At 41.1% G+C, this 26,982-nt stretch overlaps 1 protein-coding gene across 7 annotated transcripts in view; it reads right to left on the reverse strand.

The window, feature by feature from the left end:
* SUSD1 (sushi domain containing 1) overlaps positions 1-26,982 on the reverse strand; it is a 118,296-nt gene that overhangs the window by 61,468 nt on the left and 29,846 nt on the right. For all 7 annotated transcript variants that reach the window (XM_072959926.1, XM_072959921.1, XM_072959924.1 and 4 more), the window contains exons 6-9: positions 18,734-18,913; positions 8,943-9,040; positions 8,135-8,321; positions 451-560 (exon numbers count right to left, since the gene is read on the reverse strand). In XM_072959926.1, the coding sequence (XP_072816027.1) occupies positions 451-560; positions 8,135-8,321; positions 8,943-9,040; positions 18,734-18,913 (575 nt within the window). The remainder of the gene's footprint in view (positions 1-450; positions 561-8,134; positions 8,322-8,942; positions 9,041-18,733; positions 18,914-26,982) is intronic.

The raw sequence follows: 26,982 nt of genomic DNA on the forward strand, positions 1-26,982 counted from the left end.
AGTCTACTCTCTGCCAGATGATTTGCTAGGCACTAAAAATGACACCAAAATAAGAAATCTCAGTTCCTGCCGGAATACACTTATAACGTTACTTGAGATTTGTGGTGTTTATAAATTCAAGTGAAATGAGGACCAAGAACCCTGCAATAACGTTCTTAAAAATCCATCTGCAAGTGTGAATTTGATGGCAAAATAAGCTGCAACTATAAATGTACTAAAATATATGTGAAATACCAGACAGAGAAAATGGTAACAAATCGCCAAGTAACAGTGCCTTCCTTCAATTTAGTCCCTCACCTGCATCCATCTCACATCCATCTCTAGAAACAAAAATCAGTCTAGAAGTTCATTCCATTAGTGTTTTTAAATACTCTGGATCTTCACTTGGAGAGCACTCAAATTTTTAAGCAACACAATTCTTTTAACAAATAGCACAAGAAATCGTCTTACTTGGTACATGCGTTCTGATCCAACTTTCCTAGAATGCCTGTTCAATTTTAAACAAGCTTCATTAAATATTGAAATATTGAAAATCCCATCATCTTCTAAGAGATCATCCTCTAAAAGATAAGAGAGAACACAGGGGAAGGTTGCATCATCTTAGCAAAACATACCACGGCCAAGTACAGCCAAAGCTCTGAGAGCCAACAGAGTGTCTGACAGCAAGAACATTAAATCTGGCTTCCAGTCCTGGCTCTATAACTACTTAGTTGCATGACCTTAGCTAAGTCACTTAACCCCTCTGAACCTCAGTTTCTTTATTTGTGACACCAAGTAGTCTGGTTTCCTTTTCTTACATCACAGGCTGTTGACTCAAATGAAGTAACACATAAACTTAAACTGCTGTAAACCAACAAAGCTGTGAGATTTTTAAAAAGTTAATTCTATCACTTGGCTAGTCCACAAATAAAATGTCATGAAATTAAGTATATCAATAGCCAGAAAGTCTGAGACTAAGGGAAAAGCTGAATACAGTTGAAGGTCATGATGTAGAATCTAAAAAAAAAAAAAAAAAAAAAATACAAATTTTATTTACAAACCAGAAATAGACTCACAGACATAGAAAACAAACTGTGGTTACCAGAGAGGGAAGGAGAGGGGACGGACAGACTAGGAGTTGGGGATTAACAGGTACACATTACTATATATACAACAGATAAACAAGGACCTACTGTATAGCACAGGGAACTATATTCAGTTTCTTGTAATGAGCTGTAATGGAAAAGAATTTGAAACTATGTACATGTATAACTGAACTGCTTTGCTATACACCTGAAACTAACATTGTAAATCAACTACACGTCAATAAAACATAAGAATTACTTTAAAAAGCCAAAGGTCATGGATTAGACCTCTTAGACCTCTCAGAGCAGGTGTTTCCAACCTAGAAGATGACCAGAAAGTAGATGATCGGGCAAGATGTTGGTTCTCATAGGAGACAGTATTTCAAGAGCCACTCAGATGAGTACTAAGGCAGTAAAATAATCAGAGAACAGCTGTATTTCTATCACTGTACAGAAAAGGAAAGTCATTTCATGTCTCCCCTAGTCTAATTCATTCCTTCGATGTTCTATTTTCTTAATGTATTAAAAAAAAAAAAAGACGAAGAAGAAGTTTGTTACCAATGAATAAAAAACTCACAGAGAGTCCAGTAGTACCGTGGCTAATTTTCAAGGAAAAGCAGATTTCCTAACAAACAAATCCATACATTTTCTAAGAGTAAGAAAAAGTTTCAATGTCTAGCAGAGAGAAGCTTTTGATAACGACCTTTTGGGTGTATTTCTCCCACGGGAGTCTCTGCTACCTAAGAAGTAATGATAACAATAAATTATTCTATTCAAAATGGGAATTGTCCGCAGCATTTCAAATATCACCGACATACACAGCACCCGGCAGTTAGCTGAGAGAAAACAGTCTTGGCTATAATTGGAAAATGTGAAAGTATGGTTATGAGAGAATGAAGACCTATCACATGTGCTTCCTTTATCTTCCCGACTTTTATTTTAACGATTTCGTGAGGACGTCAGAAACAAAAATTGCCACATGCACGCATATGATTTTGAGGCACACCAAATATGTGTATGGGAGAAATTCCACATACAGTATCTGTCTGCACACACACACACAGTGTACAGCAGAGGTCCTGTCTGCACAGTTTCCATCTCAGTATGATTTTCCCACTTACAGCCATTATAGTGGGAAAACAAAGGCACCTGGCTCCCAGTTCCCACCCACCAATTTTGACAGAAGCGACTGAGAATCATGAAAATGGGTCAAAATTTGCATCTGGGTTGGAAAGAAGGGTTGATTGCCATCCACAAGGCAGCAACATGAAGATGGTTCTGCTCAGCACAGTGTAGAAGAGACCAGGCAAAGAAGGATGCTCGCTGAGAGCGACTCTGCACCATGCCTTCTGAGCAAAGGGGCAGGGTCCCAAATTCTTAGAGGCACCAACTGGGGGAGGACTGGTGCCCACAGAGGTGGGGCTGGGAGCAAGGACAGGCCAGAGCCCTGCTCCATCTGGAGCCATTTAGCTTGGTGGTTTCCAATCCTAAATGCATATCAGAATCACCTAGACATAGCAGAGCTGAAGTAAAGTCTGGACATCTGTGGTTTTTTTTTTTTTTTTTAATTCACCAGGCAATTCTGATAGGCACCCAGGGTATATACACTGCTAGTAAGATTACTATTCCTACTTCTTATAATAGTAATAGCCTTTCCTTAGCACAATGGAGATCAGCACCAGGAAGGGACTTCTAAGGGGACGCCTAGGGACCTGGAGGCCCCGCCTGACAGGGAGCCAGGGTTGGCAGAAGGAGGCACTTGCTTCTTCCCTGCCTCCGTAGGCTACAGCCCCATAATGAAGCCAGGCGACGCTGAGCTGGCCCAAGAGCTACACAGCTTCACCAGTCAAGATGGCAAAGTGCTCAGAAGTAAAGTTCCAGGCAGTAGGCTTTCCCACAGCTGCTCCGCAGAGGACACTGACTCATCCAACCAGCAGGGAATCCTTCAGGATGAGATCTGAGAGAAGCACGCTAACATTACCCAGTAAAATGTAAGATCAAAGGGACTGACGTTCATTTTATTATGAAGGAAACATCAAACCTAGATAAAACTTTTATCTTCCAAGGATAAGTAATCTGGGGGGAGGGGAGGAGTCTATGAAATGTTCCTACAAAGAAGAACAGGGAGGTCGTGCTCAGGAGGCGAAGAATGAACACTTCTGGGAAAAAAACTGAGCAAAAGAATGGTAAAATTCAGCAACATTTGTTTCGTACTTTCGGAAAAAAGTTTTAAAGATGGATTCAAGCAGATAAAGGATGACATGGTAAGAGAATGTGACAGCAGAGAGGAAACTGGCTGAGAGAGGCAGAAATAAAAAGGGAACTAGATAAGACAAAAAACCAAAGGAAATGAAAGTGCAACAACAGAATTTAAAGTGCATCAGAAATGTTGCCTATTGACAAACAACAGGGTTCTTCCGTATCGCACAGGGAACTATACTCAATACCTTATAGGAGCTTCTAATGAAAAAGAATATGAAAACGAATATATGTACGTATATGTATGACTGAAACATTATGCTGTGCACTCGAAATTGACACAACATTGTCAACTGATTATACTTCAATTAAAAAGAAAAAAGAAGAAGAAATGTTGCCTATTCATAAAAGGCAGAGAAAAAAAAGGCATGGATCTGAAAAAAAAAATAGAAAGAAAAAATAGAAGACCAATCCAGACAGACAAGAAATTCCACATGGGAGTATTTGAAGAATCCAAATAATAATAACAATCAGAGATTTAATGAAAGAAAATGTTCCTAATAGGTCGATAAACTGAAATCTGAAGATCCAGAAAGTCACAGGGGCACTAGGAAAACTTAGTGAAAAACATTAACATGTATATAACCCACGACTGAAGTTTCATGAGAGAAGGGATTTCCGTCTCATTCACTATGGAAATCCCAATGCCTAAAACAATGTCAAACACATAGTAGGTGGTCAATAAACACTGACCGTGTGTATGAGTAAATGACTAAAGTCTCGACCCTCACACATAAAGAAAGCCTCTGTGATATTCAGGCTGAAAAATCAGATTGCCTACACAGGAATTATTTAAAATCACACCTTCAAATTCCTCTTTCAAAACTTTAAATTCCCAAAACCAAAGTGAAATGCCCCTAGAATTCTGATAACAAAGGTTACGGCCCAAGAGTTTTATTTTCAATCAAGCTCCCATTCACTTGTGAGGACAATAAAAGGACATTCTCAGAAAATCCTGGGCTCAGAAAGTATCCCATTCTTCAGTAAATAGACAAAAGTCACTATACAGAGAAAAATAAGAATAGAGAAAAAACAGAGAAACTGGTACCAAAGGACTGACAGTACTGAAACTATAGAAACATATACTTGTTTAAATAATTATTATAAACATTGCTATAAATCAATATAAAAATGAATTCTTTAACGATTAATACATGTTTAAAATAATTAAAAATAAGAAGCTGGCAATAAAATGCCATATTAAACCAATTACATATGGGAAGCAAGAGAGAGGGGAAGAATAAAAGGAAGTAAAGAATGCTAACTTCCTTATATTACTGGGGGAGAAGTGAACACCAGTTCAGTCTTTTTTTTTTTTTAATTGAAAGTACAGTCAGTTTACAATGTTGTGTCAGTTTCTGGTGTACAGCACACTGTTTCAGTCATACATATGCATACATACATTCCTTTCCATATTCTTTTTTATTATAGGTCACTACAAGATATTAAATATAGTTTCCTGGGCTATACAGCAGAAAGTTGTTGTTTATCTATTTTATATATAGTAGTTAGTATCTGCATAGTTCAGTCTTAACACTGGTAATCAGAGAAATACACATTCGAATCGAACTTTTTCGTCTTTGTTCTTTAATGAGTAATGTAGAATAAAAGCAAAACCTATACTGTCTGGCTTACTAAAAAAAGCAAATCTGTGCATCAAAAAGAGAAGACAATAAACATAGTAACACAGCATAAAAAGAGAAAAAATTAAGATGACAGAAGAGAGGAAAATCATACCACAAACAATACTAATGTAAACTAACTTAGCTACTGCTTTTCTCAAAAAGGTTTGCAACATATGCTGTCTCCCAGAGTACATTTATAGCAGTGTTATCCACCTAAAGAACAAGAGTAGTCAAAGGCATAGCATGCAAATAGAAGCACAAAGAAAGGAAGAAAACCAATATTACTATCAAAGTATAATTCAAGACAAAAATATTGAACAGGGTAAAGTGAGTCATTTGTTAATAGTGAAAGTTAGAATACACAATTAAGATATCAATCACGAACATAAATATCGTAACATCAAAATGTGTGAAACAAAACAATTAGAGTTTCTAAGAGAAACTGAGAAAAACAGCAATCCAAGCAAGCAAAAAACAGTAACAACAAAAAACCCCAGAAATCCTGAAAACCCTTACTAGCAGAGTTGATTGAAGATTAGATCTTACCTTACTTTCAAGCACTCTGTCTATTACCACAAAACTTTGCCAAGTAGTAATCCTCAAGAATGTCAATAAATCCCCCCAAAGAATACCAAATATAAGAAAACTAGAAATTAACAACAAAGTGTGAATGTTTAAAAACATTTTAAACCTACCACTTGATAATACACTTGTAATTAATCCTCCAATTAATGGGGAAGTCAAAATAGCAATTATATAATGCTTTGATAGTAAAGGTAAACAGAACATATATTAACATCTTCCTAAATAAGTCTTTAATCAAGGGGAAAATCAGAATAGGAATTATGTCTTGAAAGTAAAGATAAAGAAAAAACATATCAATGCCTAAGGAATTCTGCCAAAGCTCAGATCCAGAAGGGAGAAAGAGGGGAGGGTATAGTTCAGTGGCAGAGTGCCTGCCTAGCATGCATGAGGTCCTGGGTTGAATCCCCAGTACCTCTATTTAAAAAAAGAAATACATGAATAAACCTAATTACCCACCCCCCAAAACAGAAGGGAGAAAGCATTGAAGACTTTTCTTATCAAACAGAAAATAATGGAAATAAGTTGAATTATGCATTCAGCTCAAGAATTTAGTAATAGAACAGCATAACCAACTTAAAGAGAATCAGAGAGAAGGAAATAAAAAAAAAAATAAAATAAGGAGAGAAATTAATGAGGCAGAGAAAGAAAAACAACTAAAAAACCCCAGAGATTATTTGTGGGGAAAAGAACAGTCATAAAACAGACAACCCAAACTAAGCTACTCAATTTTAGAAAGAGAGAAAAAACATTAGGAATCAAAATAACCTGGGTTTATAAATAACCTGTAACCCCAGAGGAGTTGTAAACAAATATTCCATATGACATTCTGCCCATATGTTCAAAATTACAAATAAATGGCTATTTTTAGGAAAATATAAATTAGAAAAATTGACTCAATAAAATGTAAGACACTTAAGCAGACCCCCCCCAAAAAAAAATCATAAAAGAAATTGACACAGTAATCAAAGGATTTTCTCCAAAGGGGGTGAAACTTAAATGATCTTATGAGTAAATGTGTCCAATTTTAAAGGAAGGAAATAATTCTAAAGTGATATAAACTCTTCCAGAGCATAAAAAATACGGAAAACTTCCCAGTTCATTTTAAGAGAACTAGCATAATGCTAATAATGAAATCAGAGGATCTAGACGGGGAGAATGACAAATCTTCACGAGAGTGCAGAAGTAAACAGGAAAGACAAAACTCGAACAGGCATTGAGTAAATGTAGGAACGTACCTTGTTCCCAGATGGGATGATTCAATATAAATCCCAATTCTCACTAGATTAACTTGCAAATTTAATCCAATTCCACTTACAATTGCAGACAGAGGAAGGAGGTCTGGAGACATTAAAAAACTCAGCCATGGTCCCCCAAATCTTAAACGGCAGAGTTAAGAGCCAAAACCAGGTTTGCCTGACCTCCAAAGACCATGCTTCTCCCAGTGGAAATTAACTTGAAGAGGTAACTGCATATTAGTTAAAAACAGCTGACACTGAACAGCAAGCTGTCATTCTGATTGAACAGTGACAGATGAGTCTGAAGTCCTGGGATGATCTTTTAAAGAAGACATGTTCCTAATAAACCCATAGCAGTTTATTGTCAATTTTGAACAACTTTCTCGAATTAGTTACTGTATTAATTGGACAATATCTTTCCCTACATAGTATTTACTTAGAAAGAAGTCGTTTTATTTTATTTAAGTACCCTGGGGCCTATTTTGTATAATTTCATAGCTGGCTTTATATTGTTAAGATTGGCAGACTTTTCAATTATTTCTGCCAAATCCGTGTTACTTCCCAGTTTCTAGGGGCAGCAATACCTGAAGGTTAGGTCTTCTTAAGTGGGACATCAGATAGCTAGTTGAGAACAACCTCAACTCACCCAAAATAATAAATGACACCGATGGCTTCTCAAGGTTTGCTTATAAGGTATTTAATTAGTCCTGACACTCCATAAGCAGCATTATTAAAAAAAAAAACCTACTGTAATTGTCACAATGTTATAAAAACCCACTTAATAATAACTATGTGCATTGGGGTTTTTTATGACTTCTTGAAGCTCCTTCCTGTCCACTCCTCTTTTCACCCAACATCTGCCCTCCTGCATTCTAGGGCTGCCACCCCTTATCCACTTGCCTCCTCTCAGCTCAATTCTCCACCCTCATCAGTCCTAGGGTCAGTTCCCATCCTAGTTGTAAAGCCTTCCCTGGCTCCTTGTTTCTCATGGGCAAGAGTAAGGAATGACTTTTGAGTTTTCTACCAAAGACGAGCCACGTGGCTGCCCTCTACTGTCTTGGATAATTGAAACTGCACCATCACCTACTGCTCTCTTCTTTTAAATGCCTTCTTATTACCTTCCACGTCAACCAGAGGACCTAGCTGAGAAGCAATACATCAGTGCCCGTTCAGCCTGGCATCAACAGGATGGGCATCTGTCCTACTAGACCCGCTCTGGTTCTGACCTCCTGGAGCAATCGGTCCCCTGGCTACAAATCTCAGAAAGCAACTGTGAACTCTCCTGACCAGTGGATTCTGAAACACATTTCCCCACATCCTGTGCTTAGCAACTTCCAGGAGGAAATGAGACTTCACCTCCACCTACCAGCTGTCTGGAACCCAATGATGGCTGGCACAGAGCGTCTGGGAGGGGCGGCAGAAATGCTGACGGTGTAGTTGGTGCCCTGGTGCAGATCTAGGCACACTTCTGGGGTCCTGCTCTCTGTGGTCAAATTGACCGTCTCCTCATGAACTGATTCCATTGAGTCCAACCGGTGTCCTTTTATGTGCACCTTTCGGAGGGGGGAAGACAAGAGAACCCAGCATGGCTCCAGTTAAAACAACCAAGAGAGACGCTGTGGTGCTGGGACCTACACACCTACTACTCCCTTTCACGTTGCACTGCTCATCCCGGGGGAGAGAAGTAAGGCAGACCTCTGCTATCAGGTATCTGATGAGGAAATCTGACCCGCCCAGTAATCCATAAACCCTGAGCCAGGACAGAAACTGAGGAGTCTCTCTAGGGAGTGCTAGCCTACACTCCAATGACCGGCGATCAGGGGAGGCAGTCACCACCGGAGACTCACTCGCTGCATCCTGTCACCGAGGCGGCAGATGCTTCGAGGCTTGCTCTGGGGGAGTGAAATACAAGAGCTTGGAAACAAGCAATAATGATGCCAAATAAAAATGCATCCCCCCCACACACACACCCTGGAGAATGACAAATATACTAACCATAAAACCTAAAATAAAATCATCCAGACGTCTTAAGAATCCTGTCCACTTTTTAAAAGGACTATGGGATCGGGAAGCAATGAGATTGAGGAGCAATTCCGGGAGCAAGTCCCGCCAACTCACCTTCCCGAGGGTTACCATTCCCGCTCTAGCAGGAGAAAGGAGATCACTTTACTTACCAGGTATGCAGTCTTGGAGTTTATTCTTCCTGGGTTTATTCGCCACCTCACACAGGTGTTGTTAAACACAGATACGTCATTAATTTCTATAGTTATTTCTAAAATGGAAAAGGAGAGAGTCCACTCACAAAAATGCATCAATGGGCTTTGGAAAAATCCCGATGGCCACCACGGGAGAGGACACGATGCAGTTTCTCTGCCCCGCTGGTGTCTCGGCAGATCACCATTCATGCTCTGATACAGAAACTGAATCAGCAATTCAAGCTATCTGGGGCCAATCACTCGACGTAATGTCATCATGAAGGAGCTTGGCCCATTACCTGACTTGGAGGAAAAGGAAAGATTAGGTGTGAATCCCAACCTGTGGTTGGTCTGACAGGCCACTGGATGCCCCTGGTGTTCCACTCAGGTGGGGTGGAAAGAGGCCCAGAGCTGAGCCCTGAATCTTCCCTGCAGCTGCACAGGTAAGACCAGCTTCCGCCTTCTTCATCCCACCTGGCTGATGGAGCGCTCATTTCCAGGTGACTGCTGTGCCCCAGAGGGAAATGACACGCATCACCACGGGGGGCCATTCCTCAGGAGCTACCCATTGGAGTGAACCGAATAAATCCTCCCTGCATACTTCTGGGGCTCCTTTAACTGACACTACTGCATCCTGATTTATCAGGAAGTCACTGATTTCTTCAAGTTGTTCTGCTTCCTTTAAATATTCTGTGTGTACTTCATGTAATAAATTTGGCAACGTGGGAAACTGTATTAGGGCCTTGGTTCCTGAGGTAACAGAGTTTTCAGTGGACCCAGTAAACCACCTAGGAAGTTGTTCTGATGAGAAGGGAGCAAGGATCTAGTTTTTTATCTACTTAACAAATTCCCTGCAGATAAATAAAACTATTTTCATTTGCAATTGACATAATCTTGTCTATAAAAAATCCTAAGAAATTCACACATACAAACACACACACACACACACACAAACTATTAAAGATAAGAGAGGCATTCAGCCAGGTTGCAGAGTACAAGGCTAATGTACAAAAATCAATTTATTTCTGTACACTAGCAAGGAACAATCCAAAAATGAAGTTTTTAAAAAATTCGCTTATAACAGCATCAAAAAGAAAAAAAAGGGATAAATGGGGGGGTTCAAGACTTGCAAATACTAATACATACAAAATAGATAAACAACAAGTTCATACCGTATAGCACAGGGAACTATATTCAATATCTTGTAGCAACTTATGAAAATGAATATATGTATGTTCATGTATAAATGAAGCATTATGCTGTACACCAGAAATTGACACAACATTGTAAACTGACTATACTTCAATCAAAATATATATGCACACACACACACACACACACACACACAAGAAAGAAAGCTCCCTGCAGATAGAGGTTACCATACTACCAGCTCTGGAGGAGGGAATTATCACCTCACCAAACAGGGATACTCCTCAGCCCACATTCAGGCTTCCCCATTGAATCAGACACCCCTCGTGGACGCTTAGAGCCTCTCAGCCTCTCCTCTCCCTTATTCCAGCCCCATGTGGGCTTCGACAACATGACCATGTCTTGTCCCCTGTTCTGGGGCTTCCCTGCTGCACACCAAGCACGTGCAACCTAGAGGTTCAGGGGAATGAACACCTCAAGGGACAGGAGGCAGGGGATCCTGCCCCTGATCTTCCTTCCCCATGAAGGCCAGTCCTACAAAGACCTCTCAGGGCGTCATTGCAGTGACCGAGAATCACCTGCACTTAGTGAAGATCCATGCAACACGGCGTCCTTAAACTGGCTCTCCTTCCTGCCCTGCTGCCCTCACCTCCACCCTCACCCCTGCCTCCTGAGATTTCATTCCCTGTCGTGTAAGAAACATGAGCCCTCTGCCTCAGGCCCTGTTTTCTGGGAAACCCAAGGTAAGGCTCCCATCATGAAGGGTGAGAAAGATAAGCCTCCACCCCAGGAGATGCCTTCCTTCATCTCGGCTCCTGTCCTTCCTTCTAGTACATCTCTTCTCAGCCTCCAAGTGGGAAAGGGATTCTGCACCTTAGGCACCTGTATGGTGGACTCATTTCTCCTGTGCTCAGGAGGAATACGACCTTTAGATAGACGCTGGTCTACTGATCTCTTTGCCCATGGAAGATTTTGTATCTTTACTAAGTCACAGCAGCATTACCGAGATTCTCGGTGGCACATTACACCTGGTCTTGGGTAGGCTCAGGTCAGCTGCCTGTATGTGAACATAAATAAAGGAGAGAGAGGAAAACAGGCAAGCTTCTGGAGTGGTACCAGAGGATAGCGATGCCTGTCCAAAGCACTCCTCGGTCTCTCCATCAACGCTTCTCCCCAAGCACAGATCGTTTGAAATCAAAGAAATTCTCCACTCCTGGACATTAGTTCCCTGAGAGATGCAAAGACCCTGTTTGTTCACCTCCTTGGGTACAAAGATGATGCTGACACCAGTCTCATGAGCTTGAACAAGTCCCAAATATTCCAACCCCTTCCTTCTTGAGAGCCCTTCTAAGCTCTAGAGCTCTGGACTCCTCTGCTCATGCCCACATCCCTCTGATACTAACACACCACCTGGTCCAGAAGGAAAAGGAAACATCCCACCCCTCACCTTCTTTCTGAGTTGCCAGTAAAGCACATTTCCTTCCCACTCAGGACCCCTCTGCCACCCAAGCAGAGACTAGAAAGGAGACATGAAAGTTTCCCTTCTTGTTCTTCCTTTTTGCTCTTTCACTATGACAACCGCAAATGACATCTCAAAAACGCCATCTGCCTCCAGCCTGTGCCATGCTCTCTGCACAGATGGGGCCCAGATCTGATTATAGGGATGTCAGATATTTCATCCCAAGGAGCAGTTTAATAAAATTCGGTTGGTTTTCCCTCCAGGGTGTCTACAAATCAGCTGGGAAGACTTCTTCATAAACGTATCAGATACTAAACATCCAAATTAATGCTGCCCCTTTAAGAGAGATGACTTGGCCTAATCCCAATAGTACTGAAAACTGAAAACATTTCTGGAAGTTCTCTTTGAAATTGACGCCAAGGCTCTTTATTCGCCATTCACCCTTAATGGAACAATTATCGAATGCCAAGCGCTCTCCCATTACAGGCACTGGGCTGGACGATGATCAGAACATAAGCCCTTCCCACAGCAACATGTTGTCTGATGGAGGGAGCAAACATATAAGCATAACACGATGAATATCAGGACACAGTGATGCTCAAGTACCACGGAGGATAGAGAAAGAAGCCACCAGCTCTCCCTGGAAGACCTGGGGATGTCGGCTTCATGGAGGGCATGACCTTCCGGGATGAATGGCTGAACAGTGGGAAAGACATCTAAGCAGACAGAACAGCAGGGCTGATGCCTGGAAGTGTAAAAGGTGTGGCAGATTCAGCGTGGGGAGAGAACTGTACCGCCAGACAGTGCAGACTTCCTCCTATGAACGACAGAGAGCTAAAAGCTGGAAAATGATGGGAAACTTTTTTCCTTTTTTAAATAAAAAGATAACTCGGGTGTATTCTGAAGGAGACACTGGAGGTCACAAGGAAAGAACTGATCCCCTTTGCTCAGTGATTACATTACATCAAACACTGAAAGAGAGGTCTTCATAGACGTGATCACATCTTCACAGCAGTCACAGGCAGCAAGAATAAAATCAAAAATGAGTGAACATTTACTGAGTGATTACCATGAACCAGAGAGCACGCACAGTACTTTAGATGTATTGTTTACCTAATCCTCATAATAACTCCACGAGTCTGACATTGTCGGGTCGATTTTATAGACCTGAGGCTTAGAGAAGTTAAGCAGCCTGTCAAAGGTCACACGCGAGAAAGCAGTCAAGTCAGGATCCAAAACCGGACCTGTCAGACGCCAAAGCCCAGAGCCTTTGCACTGGAGCAGTTATTCAGCAAAAAAGTGAAAAGAGGAAACCAACTATATTTAAAACCAGGAGACAATTCTGAAGGAGAAGCAACGGGAGGTAAGAGATTTGAGCCTGAGAGTCTGAACAGACTGCCTTTTGCTGTTCTCATGAAAAATATAAGAGGAAGCAGACCAGGTCTGAGGAGGAGACTGATGAATTGTGCTTAGAGCATGCTAAATCTGAATTATCTACAGACTAGACCACCAGGTGAAAAAATAGTCTTAAGGTCATCAAAGCGTGCATGCTAGTTGAAGCTCTGGGTGCAGGCGGGACACCCAGGTGAGACATGGAGAGCGAGCAGCACGATGGCAGAGCACTGGGACACCCCAAAGCCCAAGGGCAAACCAGAGGAGAAAGCCCGGCAGAAGAGAGGCAGGATGCAGGCTGTGAGACTGTGATGCTTAGGGAGTCAAGGATGGAGAAGATCTGACGGAGTGTCAGCTTCCTCAAAAGCTATCTCCTTTCCTTCCCACCAGTTCCCCCAATCTCCTCACCCTCACCCAGGAGAGGCCTGAAGCAGAACATAAGGCACTGGGGACTCAATCTCTCTCTCTCTCTCCTCTCGTATGGCTCCTTCTCCCCAAGTGCAGTGCACACGGTGTCATGATTAGATCTGAGGTTGGACTCCGGCTAGAGGCAGGCAGAGCTGGTCTTTTGCTCATCCAGCTGTAGGACACTTAGGCCTCTCTGGCTTTAACCAAAGGAGGCCCCCACAGCATCCAACTGAACTCTGCACTGGGCTTTGGGAACCAAAGCCTCCATGGGTAATAAAGTACCTTTGCTTTGTTTTAGATTCTGTATGTGGTGCGTGTGTGTGTTTGTCTAAACGTACATATATATATAAAGTTACGTATTTTAGCATTCTACTAGCATCCAGCATTTTTCTGGGCTACTCATCATATTTGTAAATAAATAAATTCGTAATTAGTTAGTTAATGTCTATCTCTCCCGAATGTAAACTCTATGACAGCAAAAACCAGGTTTCTCTCTCCATCCCCAGAACCTAATTCAGTTCCCTGACACAGGTGCTTTTTAAATATTCACTGTTTGGTTGATTGATTGAATAGATGATGAATGTATGGATAGATAATCACCCTTGCCAGATGTTGTGGAGAGGTTAAGAGAAATCAAGACTGAAACTAGAACATGAACTTGAGAGTTACAGTCATTAGTGACCGTGGTGAGAGAGCTACAGTGAATGGGGGGGTCGGATGCCTGATTCTTCGCCATCAGGAGGCTGAGAAGAGAATGGGGTGGGAGGGGACAGAGAGCACAGACTACACTCTCAGAAGTGCCATTGTGGGCAAGGACTGGCCTTGCACACTCTCTTGGATTCCAATTTTATATCCATTCTCTTTATTTTTGAAAACAGAGTAAATTCAGGAGGCCCTAACAGATGGTCAAGCTCAATGTCATTTCTAGTCAAAAACAGATTTCAAAAGTAATATGACTAATCTTCTAATATGACTCAATAAACTACCTCCAAAGGCAATTCTCAAACAGAGATTACAAAACAGACACATTGTGATAAAGCAGCGTCACTGAAAAGAGGGTAAGGCTTCCCAAGGTGACAACCTTGAATAAATGTATGTTTGGCTATAAGACTTCTGCCAGGTTCCTTTCTTGTTTTTAAGTCTTTAGGGTCACATAAAACAGGTTGAAGTAACGTGGCTTAGAGCAGTGCTTTCCTAAAATGCACTGCACACTTTAGGATCATTTTTGGTGGCACATGAATAAACTTCCACGTGTCCGTTTTGTGTCAATTTTTGTGTACATCTGAAACAAAAACTAACTGTTCATCAAACTCATGATGCTACATATATGACAAAGTGTCTTTGATCAGTACATTTAAGTTACAAATTTAAGTTTTAAATGTAAGTTATTTTAAGAAACTTAGTGAGTAAATAATATTTTTGTCATGGCAAACATGATCAGGGTGGTCTGCAAATAATTCAAGCTTGGGAACTCTGGTAGGAGAGAGATCGCGGACTTTCCAGGATTCAGGACCTGAGTTCGAATTGTCTCTGCCACTTACTGGTCACTGAATGACCTTGTGAAAGTTGCGTAACTTTTGTGAGTCTCGGATGACTCACCTATGAAACGAAAATTGACTTCACAGGGTTTTTTTTTTCTTTTTTTTTTTTTTGAGGACAAAATGAAATCAAGCATCCGGGCTCCTGGCAGAACCCTGGGCGTTGAGGTCGGTGCCCCATCTGAGGTAGCACCCATGCTTGACGGTCTAAACATCGCACACGTATTCAGACAAATCCCAGCCATGTGGCTGTTGACGTAAACGTGTCCATTTATTCCGGCTGACCTTTCTCTGCTATCTGAAATACGTTGAGCTGCAAGTGAGCATTCACCGGGCTGGAGAAAAGGATCAACAACAAAACAGACGGGGCAGAGGCTAACAGGAGGCCTGGAGGCATGTGGACTCAGGGCCCAAGTTGGGTCAGGGGCTCAGAAGGGATCCCAGCAATCACACAGCCTGGGTATCAACAGAGATGTTAACTCCCCGAAGAGCCTGGAGTGCGTGAGCGTCAACCGCATAATTATTAACTCAGATTCTAAACATAAAAAGCCAAATGACCAGTGCAGAATGAAAGCCAGGGACAGTCTTATCAAGAATGAATCAGGCTCTTTGATCTTGAGGTAAACCGACTCACTGAACATCAAGCTTCCACCTGGGGTTTTTCCAGACACTAAAGTAATTGCCTAATTCTCAGCTGTCTGGAGTTTCCAGTCTAAACCAGCCTTGAAACAAACAAAAAAAAAACTCCCCATCTTGCCGGAGTTCACACTCCATTAAAAACATATACAGATGTGTGCCACTAATCGAAAGAAATAGGGACTCCAAAAACATTTTTAACTAAAAACAATCCAAGTAAAGTGAAGATAAATTATTCCACCCAACTTGGAACTAAACAATCAAATGTAAAAAGAGGGGCAAACGGAATGAAAACAGAGGACAGCGGTAGAAGACATTCAGAGGTTAGGCAGAAAAGTAGAAGACGGGGGGAAAAACCCAGAAGTCGACACTGAGGAAGGTAAATATAAAATACACAAAGAGAGTTGGGACAGGCGAAGACGTATGAAGAAATGGGTGAACAACAGGAAAAAGAAGGAGGGGGGGGCAGCTGAGCAAGAGCCATGGTAATGAGCATCTCTCACTGCAGTTCCAGAAGCCTCTCCTACCTAACCACCCAGCAGCTGTGTGCACTGTGCCAGGAATTAATCAGCATGTAAATCACTCCCTTTATCAGCGGAAATTGAATTTAGCTGCCAATCTTGTTTGAGGGCCTCGAGGCCTCCTCACAGAAAGATCACAGCTCTCAGGGAGTATGCCTTTTCTCTCCTTAAACCAACACTTGCATCAACCCGTGGAAACAGCTGCGGCCGGAGCCACAGACTTGGTGGAAGGTGGCAGGCTGAAGTCGGTAATTATAATTAGCAGTTACATAACATGTTTGTTCTTCAAAGTGCTCTACAAGCATCAGCTAATTAATAGCTTACTATGCCCTGGGAAGATCCACTGGTTTTTCATGTAGTGACTAATCCCCATGCCCCCACTGAATTCCGAGTGGTGGAGGCACAGGAGCTGGAGCAAAGAAGCAAATGGTTGAGGGTCCACATGCTCTGCCCAGCTCTCTGCTGGGTGACTCTATAGGTCGCTCTGGGCCAAGACCACCTCCCCAAAGGTTGAATTCAGCAACCTATGAGGCAGCTGCCTCACTTCCTCCAAAGAACTCTTCGAAGGACTGTTGGGGATGCAATACTAGTCTGGGATGACCATCAGTCTGGCTGGAAATGGCATAGCTCTTCTCAATTTCCCCAGTTACGAAGACTGCAGTCCTCGGAGGTAATTACAGGTCTTCCCTTGCTTCTCTGTGCAAGTGGGGCTAGTCAAGGGGACCGAAGAGAAGGCCAAACTAGATCTCTGGGTTCTCACCCATGTCTACCCTTCTCTGTTTCCATGATTGCCATCTCTAGCCTGTTCCTGCTGCATCTGCAGTGGAGATAACTGAACGTGGGAACTACATGGCACAGACAGGGTCTTGGCTACAGAACTGAGTTCTTCATCCACTTCGAGGATGCTTTGCCCGAGGACTTCAGAGGTCCCTGAACACCTCGAATTTGTAAAACATTTCGTGTGTATGTGTATGCGCATTTCTTTGGAGAAAAGTCTATTTACCCTATTGCCCTATAAATTCCAAGAAGGTAGTGTCCAGCAAAGTAGTTCACACATAGCATATGCTAAATAAATATCTATTGAATAAATTGACAGATTTCATCAAATTCCTATCCCCTAAATGGTCAAACATTACTCTTTGGAAAATAATCACCAGCAGTCTGCATGTTGAAACTGCTCTGGCTAGACTTTCCCATGGAAAACTTTGATTGATAAGACCTGAGACATTCTACCAAAATTCTGCTGCAAGGCAAACCAGAGACCCAGATCAAAGCTGCCTCGAGATTTCACTCTTCAGAGCCAAGCAAGTCAACATCTAGAAATAAATTTCCAGAGCTATTCAAGACTGTGTGACAAACCTTTGTCACAGCCCTGGTCAACCACTATAAACATAAGAATCATTGCCTTATCTCACCTTGTTTCTTGGAGGAAGAAGCGTGAAATAAAGCATGTGGAAGTGCACGCTTCCGACACGTGAGAAGACCCTCTTCAAGCAAGGCTCACAATCCCAGCAGCAGACCGAACACACGCACGGTGCTTTAAACTTTTCCAAATGCTCCCTGCATTGACTATCTCATTTGCTTCTCTCTCAATAACTGAAGTAGGAAAGGCAGACTTTATTTTCCCCTTTTTATAGATGAGGAAACTGAGGCTCTGAGAGAATAATGCCTTAGTTGATTACACCCAGCTAACATATGGCACTGCAAGAATTTGAACTGAAGTCTCAAAATTTCTTTTCCCCAGTAATTCCATTTGGGGCTACACATCCAAAAGAATTGAAAGCAAGGTCTCAAAGAGGTGTATGTCCATGCTCATAGCATTATTCACAATAACCAAAAGGTAGAAGCAACACATGTCCATCAATGGATGAATGGATATGCAAAATGTGGTGTGTGTATATATATATATACACACACACATATATATACAACAGAATATTATTCAGCCATAAAAAAGATGGAAACTCACCATTTTTGACAACATGCATTAACCTGGAGTACATTAAGTGAAATCAGCCAGTCAGAGAAGGACAAATACTGTATGATTCCGCTTACATGAGGTAAATTAGTCAAACTCATAGAAACAGAAAGTAGAATGGTGGTACCAGAAGCTGTGGGGAGGGGGAAGTAGGAAGCTGTTGTTTAACAAGTGTAGAGTTTTAGATTCTCAAGATGAAAAAATTCTGGAGATTGGCTGCACAATGTGAATATACTTGACACTGAAAAATCATTAAGATGGTAGAGTTTATGTTGTGTATATTTTACCATGATTAAAAATAAACATTAAAAACCTCATTATACATTATACCACCCTTTCTCTGAAAAGCTGTCAACATGTGCTAAATTAGGACTTTCAAGCACGGCCCGCTGAGAAAATGGTTCATGGAGAAAAATTTCTCAGCTAGCCAAGCAGAGGAAACAGGAATTGCTATGATTTAAGGTGAGGTTCAAAAGATGGATGCGTAAGATTCTCTATCCTACTTTTTTTCCCAATCCAGCCCCTAAATCTTCAGGATTTAGCTGACAAACCTAAAGCCAGGTGCCCACGCAGGTAAATGGCACAGCCAGGCACAGTACACAGAGTGAGCAATCAAATGAAGGCATTAAGTTCCAGGCTCTTGCTGGCCATTTGCTTCTAACAAGAGCCCCCCACATTGGAGTCTGTACCTGTGCATGACAAAGTACTTGCTTTCCAGGTGCCTTTCTCTGTGCAGACGGAAGTGATCTTTCCTCCAGGGCTCTCAAAGCCCTCCAGACAGACATAGTGAGCCACACCGCCCAGGCTGGAGCTGTGGTTCCCCACCAGGACCGCGTGCTGCACTTCCGGAGGGCGGCCACAGTTGATCTCTGCAATGGGAAACAGCACAGCGCTAGTTATGCCCCATGACTTCCACCCCATCATTCATATTTTAGAAAGAAATATTCAGTGATGATAGAGTCCAGTCAACTGGGAAAAGAGAAAACACTAACCCTATCAAATAATCCAATTGTGAGGTATATAAAATAAGATTGTTCAGAAGTAAGAAAAACAGGTATCTCTGAGTTTAATGAAATTTACAAACAAGTATATAGAGAAAACATACCAATTATAAGGTTATTTATATTACAAAGAATTCCTTGGTCAATGAAATGATCCATCTCAGAATTCTTTAAAATATTGAGATTTTTCTAGTATCTTTTACTATGTATCTTCAGATCATTAACTCCTGACTAGACGAAAATGCAACTGTAGTTTTGTTACCAATTGAATATTAAATGAAATATATATAAAATCTCCAAACTTTTTAAAACAAAGTGATGGGGAAAGTATTTATAGTCTAAGCATTTAATTTATATACACCTTTCAAAGAAAAAAGTTACTTGCATAGAGGGAGACAAAAATTATATTATAAAATTGATATGAAATTCCTTCTCTGCAACTCTGACTACTAGAAGACACGGGGATATTAACAGAGAACAAACTGAGGGAAAAGGATTATGACATTACCATTTCAGACCCAGCCAAACTCTACTCCATATAAGAATAAAAGAGTCATTTTCAGATATTTTACAATTTAAAAAAAAATGTATCTTTTCTGAATAAAAATTCAAAAATAACTTCAGTCCAACAAAAAAACTGAGAATAAGCATTCTAAGAAAGGAGAAGGACAGGGTTTTAGAAGAAACACTAGTGGGCCATGAAATCAGCATGATGTATGGGTAATCATAGTCATTTACATGTGACTGTAGAGCTTGAGAAAACTAACAGTAAAGGATTCCAGCACTGAAAGCTGAACAGTGTGGAAAAAGTAATAATTTGCAAATTAAATTTCAAATTATTTCAATGAAATCTGAGTAGTGAGATGAAAAGAAGAACAAAACATGCTAAATTTCCCATATAGTCGTGGGGAGCTCACAGATACAATTTTATTCAAGAAAACATAATAAATATATAATTATAAAATAAGCAAGTCATGGGGAGAGGATATAGCTCAAGTGGTAGAGCACATGCTTAGCATGCAGAAGATCCTGGGTTCAATCCCCAGTGCCTCCATTTAAATAAATAAATAAATAAACCTAATTACCTCCCCCCAACCAAAAATAAATAAAATAAGGTAGCCATAATAGTACCAAATGTAATCACTAGTCCAATTACACCTCAATCCAGAAAGAAAAAATAAGTAACTTTCAGCATTTATTCTGATTTTTAGTTTTCTCCCCAGTCTGGAGAAAGTCAAGAAAGTTAAGCACTCCTGACATCCAAGCTTTTAAAACAGAAGTCCATTTATAGAGACAAAGCATTCAAAATAGAGAAAATGGCATGATCTGTTCCCTATTCCCCATCAACCATTCTTGGCCTTTGAAACAGGTGGCTTCTCTGAGATGAGATACTAATACAGAACTGGTGGATTTAATGGAATTGTACTGTTCTCCATCCCATTATGGATGCTTGGTCTGTTGCAGAATCCCCGAGTTACTTCCTGGAGGGAGGCCTCTCAGAGCAGAGTTGTCACTGGAGTTATCATAAGATCCTCAATACAATAGTTCAATCCACCTAATCAGTCCCTTGATTCTGAGATTTTTTTAAAAAGAGCTAGTCTCTGGTCAGTGCCAATTCAAATCATGAGCAGCTATGGGACCAGAATGAGGTGGTCATTAAATGTATCCTCTAACCCTGTCTACCTCTCAAGCCCAGTGTTTGTTCCCGGGGATCTGTTCCCATTTCATACACGTTTACCGGACACAAGATCCCTTGGCCTTCAGCATGTTTTCCCAGCACCAAACCTTTAGACATGTTTACTGGCCCCAAACATTCCAAGACATGAGTATATTTGTGTGTACACGAGCAACCAACCGAACAGGTGGTTAATGTTTCTTAAGACTGCCCGGTCACTGTTGACATATAAAACATCTTCTAGTTCAAGCCAGGGTTCAGTTACAGCAGGAAATAGAGGGATCATCAGTGAATAGACTGAGGGTATAGATTTATGTAGGTTTATGGACCTTGACGCTGGAGTTCTAAATAGCACGTTGGAGAGCTTCGGCAGAGAACTCAGAGACACACAGCTGAATTAAGGGAAAAGCATAGATACTAAAGGGATAAGAATTCAGAAGATAACCAAATTGGCTTCCACCTTGGACATGACCATGAATAACAGAAGGCACGGTGGCTTTAGTTGGGACTACAAGATTTTTTTAAATTAACACCAAAAATATTAATTTAGGGGGTGAGAAAGCATTAGCCTGTTCTCTAGAGACTAAGGTTTGGAGGGTCAGGTAGATATCCAGTGACAGGCAACTTGGGCCTTATTCTGTGAGTTCCCATCACAGAGCTATTCAAGTTGGACAGTCCCTGGGCAAGAGATATTTAGAGAGGATTCCAGCATGACCTGGATTACATACATGGTTCTCAACAACAGCTATACATCTGAATCACCTGGAGAGCTTTTGAAAACACACACATGCTGGACTTTCACACGCACACCCCTAGCCTCACCCAGACCCATAACTCTTCCGAATTAGTAGTACTTAGCTGGGTTCTCAGCATCGACATTTCTGCAGAGCTCCCAATTTGATCTGTATGCACACTCGCAGCTGAGAATCTAAATTAAATATTTGTATGAATGGCTACCATTTATCATCACATGCATCGCCCTAGGGCCCCAAGTATGTATCATTACTATGCACAGTAACCATCCTGGATAGAGATGATTTCCCCCCATTTTATAGGCAAAATGGCTCAACATGGTTAAATGAAATATCCAAAGTCATATAGTTACGTGATGGCTAGGAGCTGAACCTACATCCATCAGATTCCTTCTCCTACACCCACTGCCCCTCAAGATAAGTTCCACTTCTGAAAATCTACAGTATCTGCCCCTCTCCACCCCCTTCCACCTTACTCACACTCTCTCTCCTCCAGGTACATACTTTCTCCCACATACCTAGCCTACTCCTTCCCAATGACAGATCTGCCCCATGACTAACAGAAGGATCCCTTCTTCCTCTGAACTTTTGTGGCCTAAATTCACTTGTTCATTTATTCCTGTATTTAATGAGCACATAGTACATGCCAGACACTATGTCAGTCACTACAGCAGTCAACAAAATGGGTAAGATCACTGCCCTACAAAACTTAGGGAGAGAATAATTAGACAAAAATAATAATAGTAATAATAAATCAACAAGATAAATGCTGACTGTGGTAACTATTATGTAGGAGGTAAAATAATATGATGGGAAAGACTTTTTAAATAGAGTGGTTGGGAACTGTTTGATCTCTCTGAGGAGGTAACATCTGAGTTAGGACCTGAAGGCTGAGAATAAGCCAGTCACGTTCAGGACCAGAGGAAGAACATTTCGATGGAATGGAATAACTAATGTGAAGACCCTGAGGCGGGAAAGTTCTAGGCGTGTTCCAGAAAAAAAAAAAATACGACCTGTTGGTTGGAGCACAGCTAGCAAGAGGGAGAGTGGCATGAGGTGAAGGTGGGCAGAAGAGAGGAGCCAGGCCACACAGGGCCCTGTTAGCCTCAGGAAAGAGCCTGGATTTTATGTAAAAGCAGCTGAATGACCTTGGAGGGTTTAAGCAGAGGAAATGAAACAATCTGACTTGCATTTTTCAAAGACCATTTTGACTGTTGCTTGGAGAATGGATGGGAGGAACAGGAGTAAAAGGAGAGGTCAGGTTAGGGTCCAGAGCGGCAGGCCAGCCGAGAGAGACGAGGTCTTGGAGGCACTTGAGAAGCGACAGTGGAAACGGAAAGAAGTGGGTGGGTATGAGACGTAGTCTGGAAGCAGAGTAAGCTTCTTGGTGATAGACTGACCGTGAAGGCGAGAGAACAGGTAGAATCAAGAACAGTTATCTGTCAAAAGAATATATGGATGTTCCTATGTGTCTGAATTATTGTGCTGTACTCCAGAAATTGACACAACATTGTCAACTGACTATACTTCAATTAAAAAAAGAAAAAGAAAGAAAAAATAATAATAAATAAAAGAAAGAAAGAAAGAAAAGAAAAAAGAACAATTATCTGTCTTATTCATTTGACCTTTATTTCCTACTTGAAGATTTAGTGTTTTTTAATGAATATGTTACCCCAGATACGGACAGTTCATAAGGCCAGAATCTTTATCTTAGGATCTCTTGCATCCACATAGTTCCTACTTTAAAAAGTGTGTGTTGCACAGGAAATAGTCAATAAGTATTTGCTCATTAGTAGCTTGCTGCTACTTTATCATTGTTTAAGATGCAATAAATGATACTTTGATATGATAACAGCCTCTGAGTAAATTCTAAGTATAAACAACAAGACAGGAACACACTACCTCTATTATTTGTTATCCAACAGAAGTAACTCACACCTACCAAACACCAGGTAAATGAAAGACCCACAAAAACTAGTATCAGTCTCGTACTAGTGAATTCTGGGAAAGCTGCTTAAACCCCAATAAATTTAATCATAATAGCATTCATCAAAATCCTACTAAACACAAGGTAGTCTATTTGATGCACACTATCTTATTCACTCCTCACAGAAAACCCTGCAAGGTAGTTTTTTCTCATGTAGTTTATAGACATAAAAATGAAGGTCCTTGGAGTTTAAGTCTCATTCAAAAGTTACAGCACTATTAAACACAGCACCAGTGTTCAAACCATGGTTTGTGTGACCCCAAAGTCCAGGCCCATTAAATCTGGGCAGCCTCACGATGAAGGTGTCCACTCTAAGCCTTGACAGGGACTGACCTTACAGGCGAGCTAAAATCTCAGAAGAAAAGGTTGCATGAAAAGACATTCTCATCAGTCAGGAAGGGTTCTGTAACAACTCCCTCTCCCCAGTCTTGTCTCCAAGAACTGTCCCAGGGCAACAGAGCTGCTGGAAATGAACTTCCCCTGCCGCTGCGTGATGCCCTGAAGCCTTCCCAGTACCGACGTTTAACTCCGTGAAATGAGGGTCTGGCAGGGGGTCTCGCCTGGAACATAAGCGAATCACAGATATTCCCAGAGATGGCAGCCACTGCCACTTCTACTCAGACTTAATGGTACCCAAGGAAGCAGGTGGCCCCTATTAAGAAGTATTCAAAATATTCAGTAGAGGCTGCAATAAGTAATGGAAATATAGTTTGACATGAAAATCTCAAAGCTCTTACCATCACAGGGAAATAAGCCATTTAAAAACAGTTAAGGGCAGGGTGAGGGTATAGCTCAGTCGTAGAGTGCATGCTTAGCATGCACGAGGTCCTGGGTTCAATCCCCAGTACCTCCACTGAAATAAACAAACAAATCCAATTACCTTCTCCCACAAAAAAAAAAAATTTAAGTTAATATCCAAAGGAAAGAAAAATTAAGCAGCACAAATTTTGTATTGCATATGCACAGGGGTCTTCATTAAAGGGTATGTTTCTCTGGCAAATTATATAATTAACAACGTTTGGATCTGCATCAGGAATAGAGTCGACTAATTATGACCATGGCTGGGAATTTTTCCTTACTATCTATCCTATTACCTGTGATTTTATTCAAATAATCACCTTCAAAATAGGTCTCCCTCAGGGGAAATGTATGGGGCCAGTTTCAAGGACCACGTTTACACTGTAACTCTGATTCATATCTTTGAGGTAAAAATGTTTATCCACACTGCTAGCTTTAATATTCTACCCAAGAAAATATTCCAGAAGGAAATCTGCTCGATGAAAGGTAAAGGCAATTTATGGCCTCTAATCCACAGTTGGCTCCGTCACTAATGTCAGCCACATTGATGGCTGTTTATTATCCACATCAGCACAATTATGTGATTGATGATAGGGAAAAAAAAAACAGAGTAATATGAGGCTTAATCTAAGACTGTTTTACAGGCCAATAAATACCAGGCTGAAAAAGAAAAAAAAAATGACCAATAATGTCTACAAATTGAGGCAGACATTTTGCCAAATGCCAGGGGAATGAATGATAGGCCTTTTCCACTTATTGATATTGAACCAAAAAAAAAAAAAAAAACTTCCCAGAAAAATAAACTACTAGATGGAAGGCTCTGACAAAAGGGCAGACACAAGTACGAAAACTGCAGAAAATCACATCAAAGTCATTTTTCATCTTTACACAACAATAACAGGAATACGCCTCCCTTGTGCCTTGGGATCAAATCAGAAGGTTTACATATTACCTGGAAATCAGTGAAACACGGGAGGTTGTAAGGGCCCGAACAGTCTCGGCCGATGAACACCAGAGCGAACGCTGTACTCGCGGTCTAGGTCAGATAATTCAGCACTTACACCTGCACCTTCTTCATTGCTTTCATTTGTAAGAATATTCTCTCCCCTTCTGAACGGTAAGTTCTCTGTGGGCTGTGTCTATATCCTGTATTTTTAAAACCTCCCCTGCAGTCATGTGGGTTATTAATATTACCATGAGTGTTAAATTTTGTGACGTTTATATGTAGGAAATATGACTCAAGGAATGGGGTTGAAAAGTGTAACCTTCTAAGAAAGTTTCAAGCACTTTATGGCATGTTCTAATTTTGGCAAAATATGGTTAGACCCTCAATCCAGGATCCCTTGGGCATTAAATCACATATATCACTGATGTTGGGATTGGAATCTAACATCTCAATATATGTGGCAACGTGAACTTAGAAAATGTTATCACAATCATCAAAGGGAAATGGGAGGGTTATATTCCATGAAGCACATAACAAGAGGAGCTTATAAACTGCTGGAACTAAGCTAACAAGCTCATTAGTAATAAAAAGTCCACTTGCCCTTAAGGCAGCAGAAAGAAAAAAGAATTCCTTTTTGATGGATTTTGTATTCCAAAGTCTCCCGTGAACTTTAACCTCAACTAACAATACATTTCCTTCAGATGATATTCACAGATCGTTTGGAGGAAAAACAAAATTTTCCACTTCACATAAAAACACTTACTGTCAACGGTGTCTAATATGGAAACAGCTAGAATCTGAACACTTCAGAAACCTTAGAGGAGGTGACAGGGTAGGTTAAAACAGGAGTGCTGGTAGGGGGAAAAAGTTTATCAATATACCTCTTGAAAGGATCTTTCATTTGTAGAGGTGAGATGCTTTGAAAGGCACAGGGATCTTTCTTTTTCAAAAAATAACATTACAATTCTTCACTTAAATGGTCTAGCTGTATATAGAATATCTGAATTTTAAAAATCAATAAGTAAGGTAAAGTGAAAGCTGAAGAATTTCAGACCTTCCCACTTTAAGGTAGGAAGTTTCAGAAAGACCTTAATTTTTTGTTAGAAGCAATACCTGCCACTCCCTGCTAGATTATGAGTCTCTTATTATGATGACAAACGCTTACCCAGCAGCCACTCTGCATCAAGCACAATGCCAAGTGCTTTATATCATCACCTCATTAAATCTTTGTAGTAACTCTAACAGGGGAAGATGAGTTTTATTCCCTTCTTCAGAAGGAAACTGGAGTTTGGAAAAATTGAGAGGTGGTTATGGAACCCGTGAGTGGCTCCGCCAGAACTCACACAAGTCTTTCTTATTCCAAAGCTCATGTTTCATCACCCTGAGTCTTCTAACCAATGTCATTACTTACTTTGCGCACTCAAGTGGCTCCAACCATTTGTAAGTGACATATTCCAATGGCATTTACTTGGCAAAGGGGTAACGTGAGAGATTTGTTGCAGGCAGCGAGTAAGTCAATGAAGCTTTAAAAGATCAGTACGTAGTGAGATGCCAGAACATCTATCTCAAATGAAGCCAAACTCCCATCGCCTGGAACACAGACGCTGAACACAAACAAGGTAAGGGTGCTGTCAGTCCAGCCTCTCTCACCCAGGTGGACATCATGAGTCGACCACAGCACTCTTCCCTGCTAAGCCTGGCTAAGAACTCAGAACCCTCGCACACAACTAAAAATTCAGAGATGGCAGTGCAATGACCTCACCTGAATGCACTCATTTG

The sequence above is a fragment of the Vicugna pacos genome, chromosome 4, assembly GCF_048564905.1.
Source record: "Vicugna pacos chromosome 4, VicPac4, whole genome shotgun sequence".
In the NCBI taxonomy this organism is placed as follows: Eukaryota; Metazoa; Chordata; class Mammalia; order Artiodactyla; family Camelidae; genus Vicugna; species Vicugna pacos.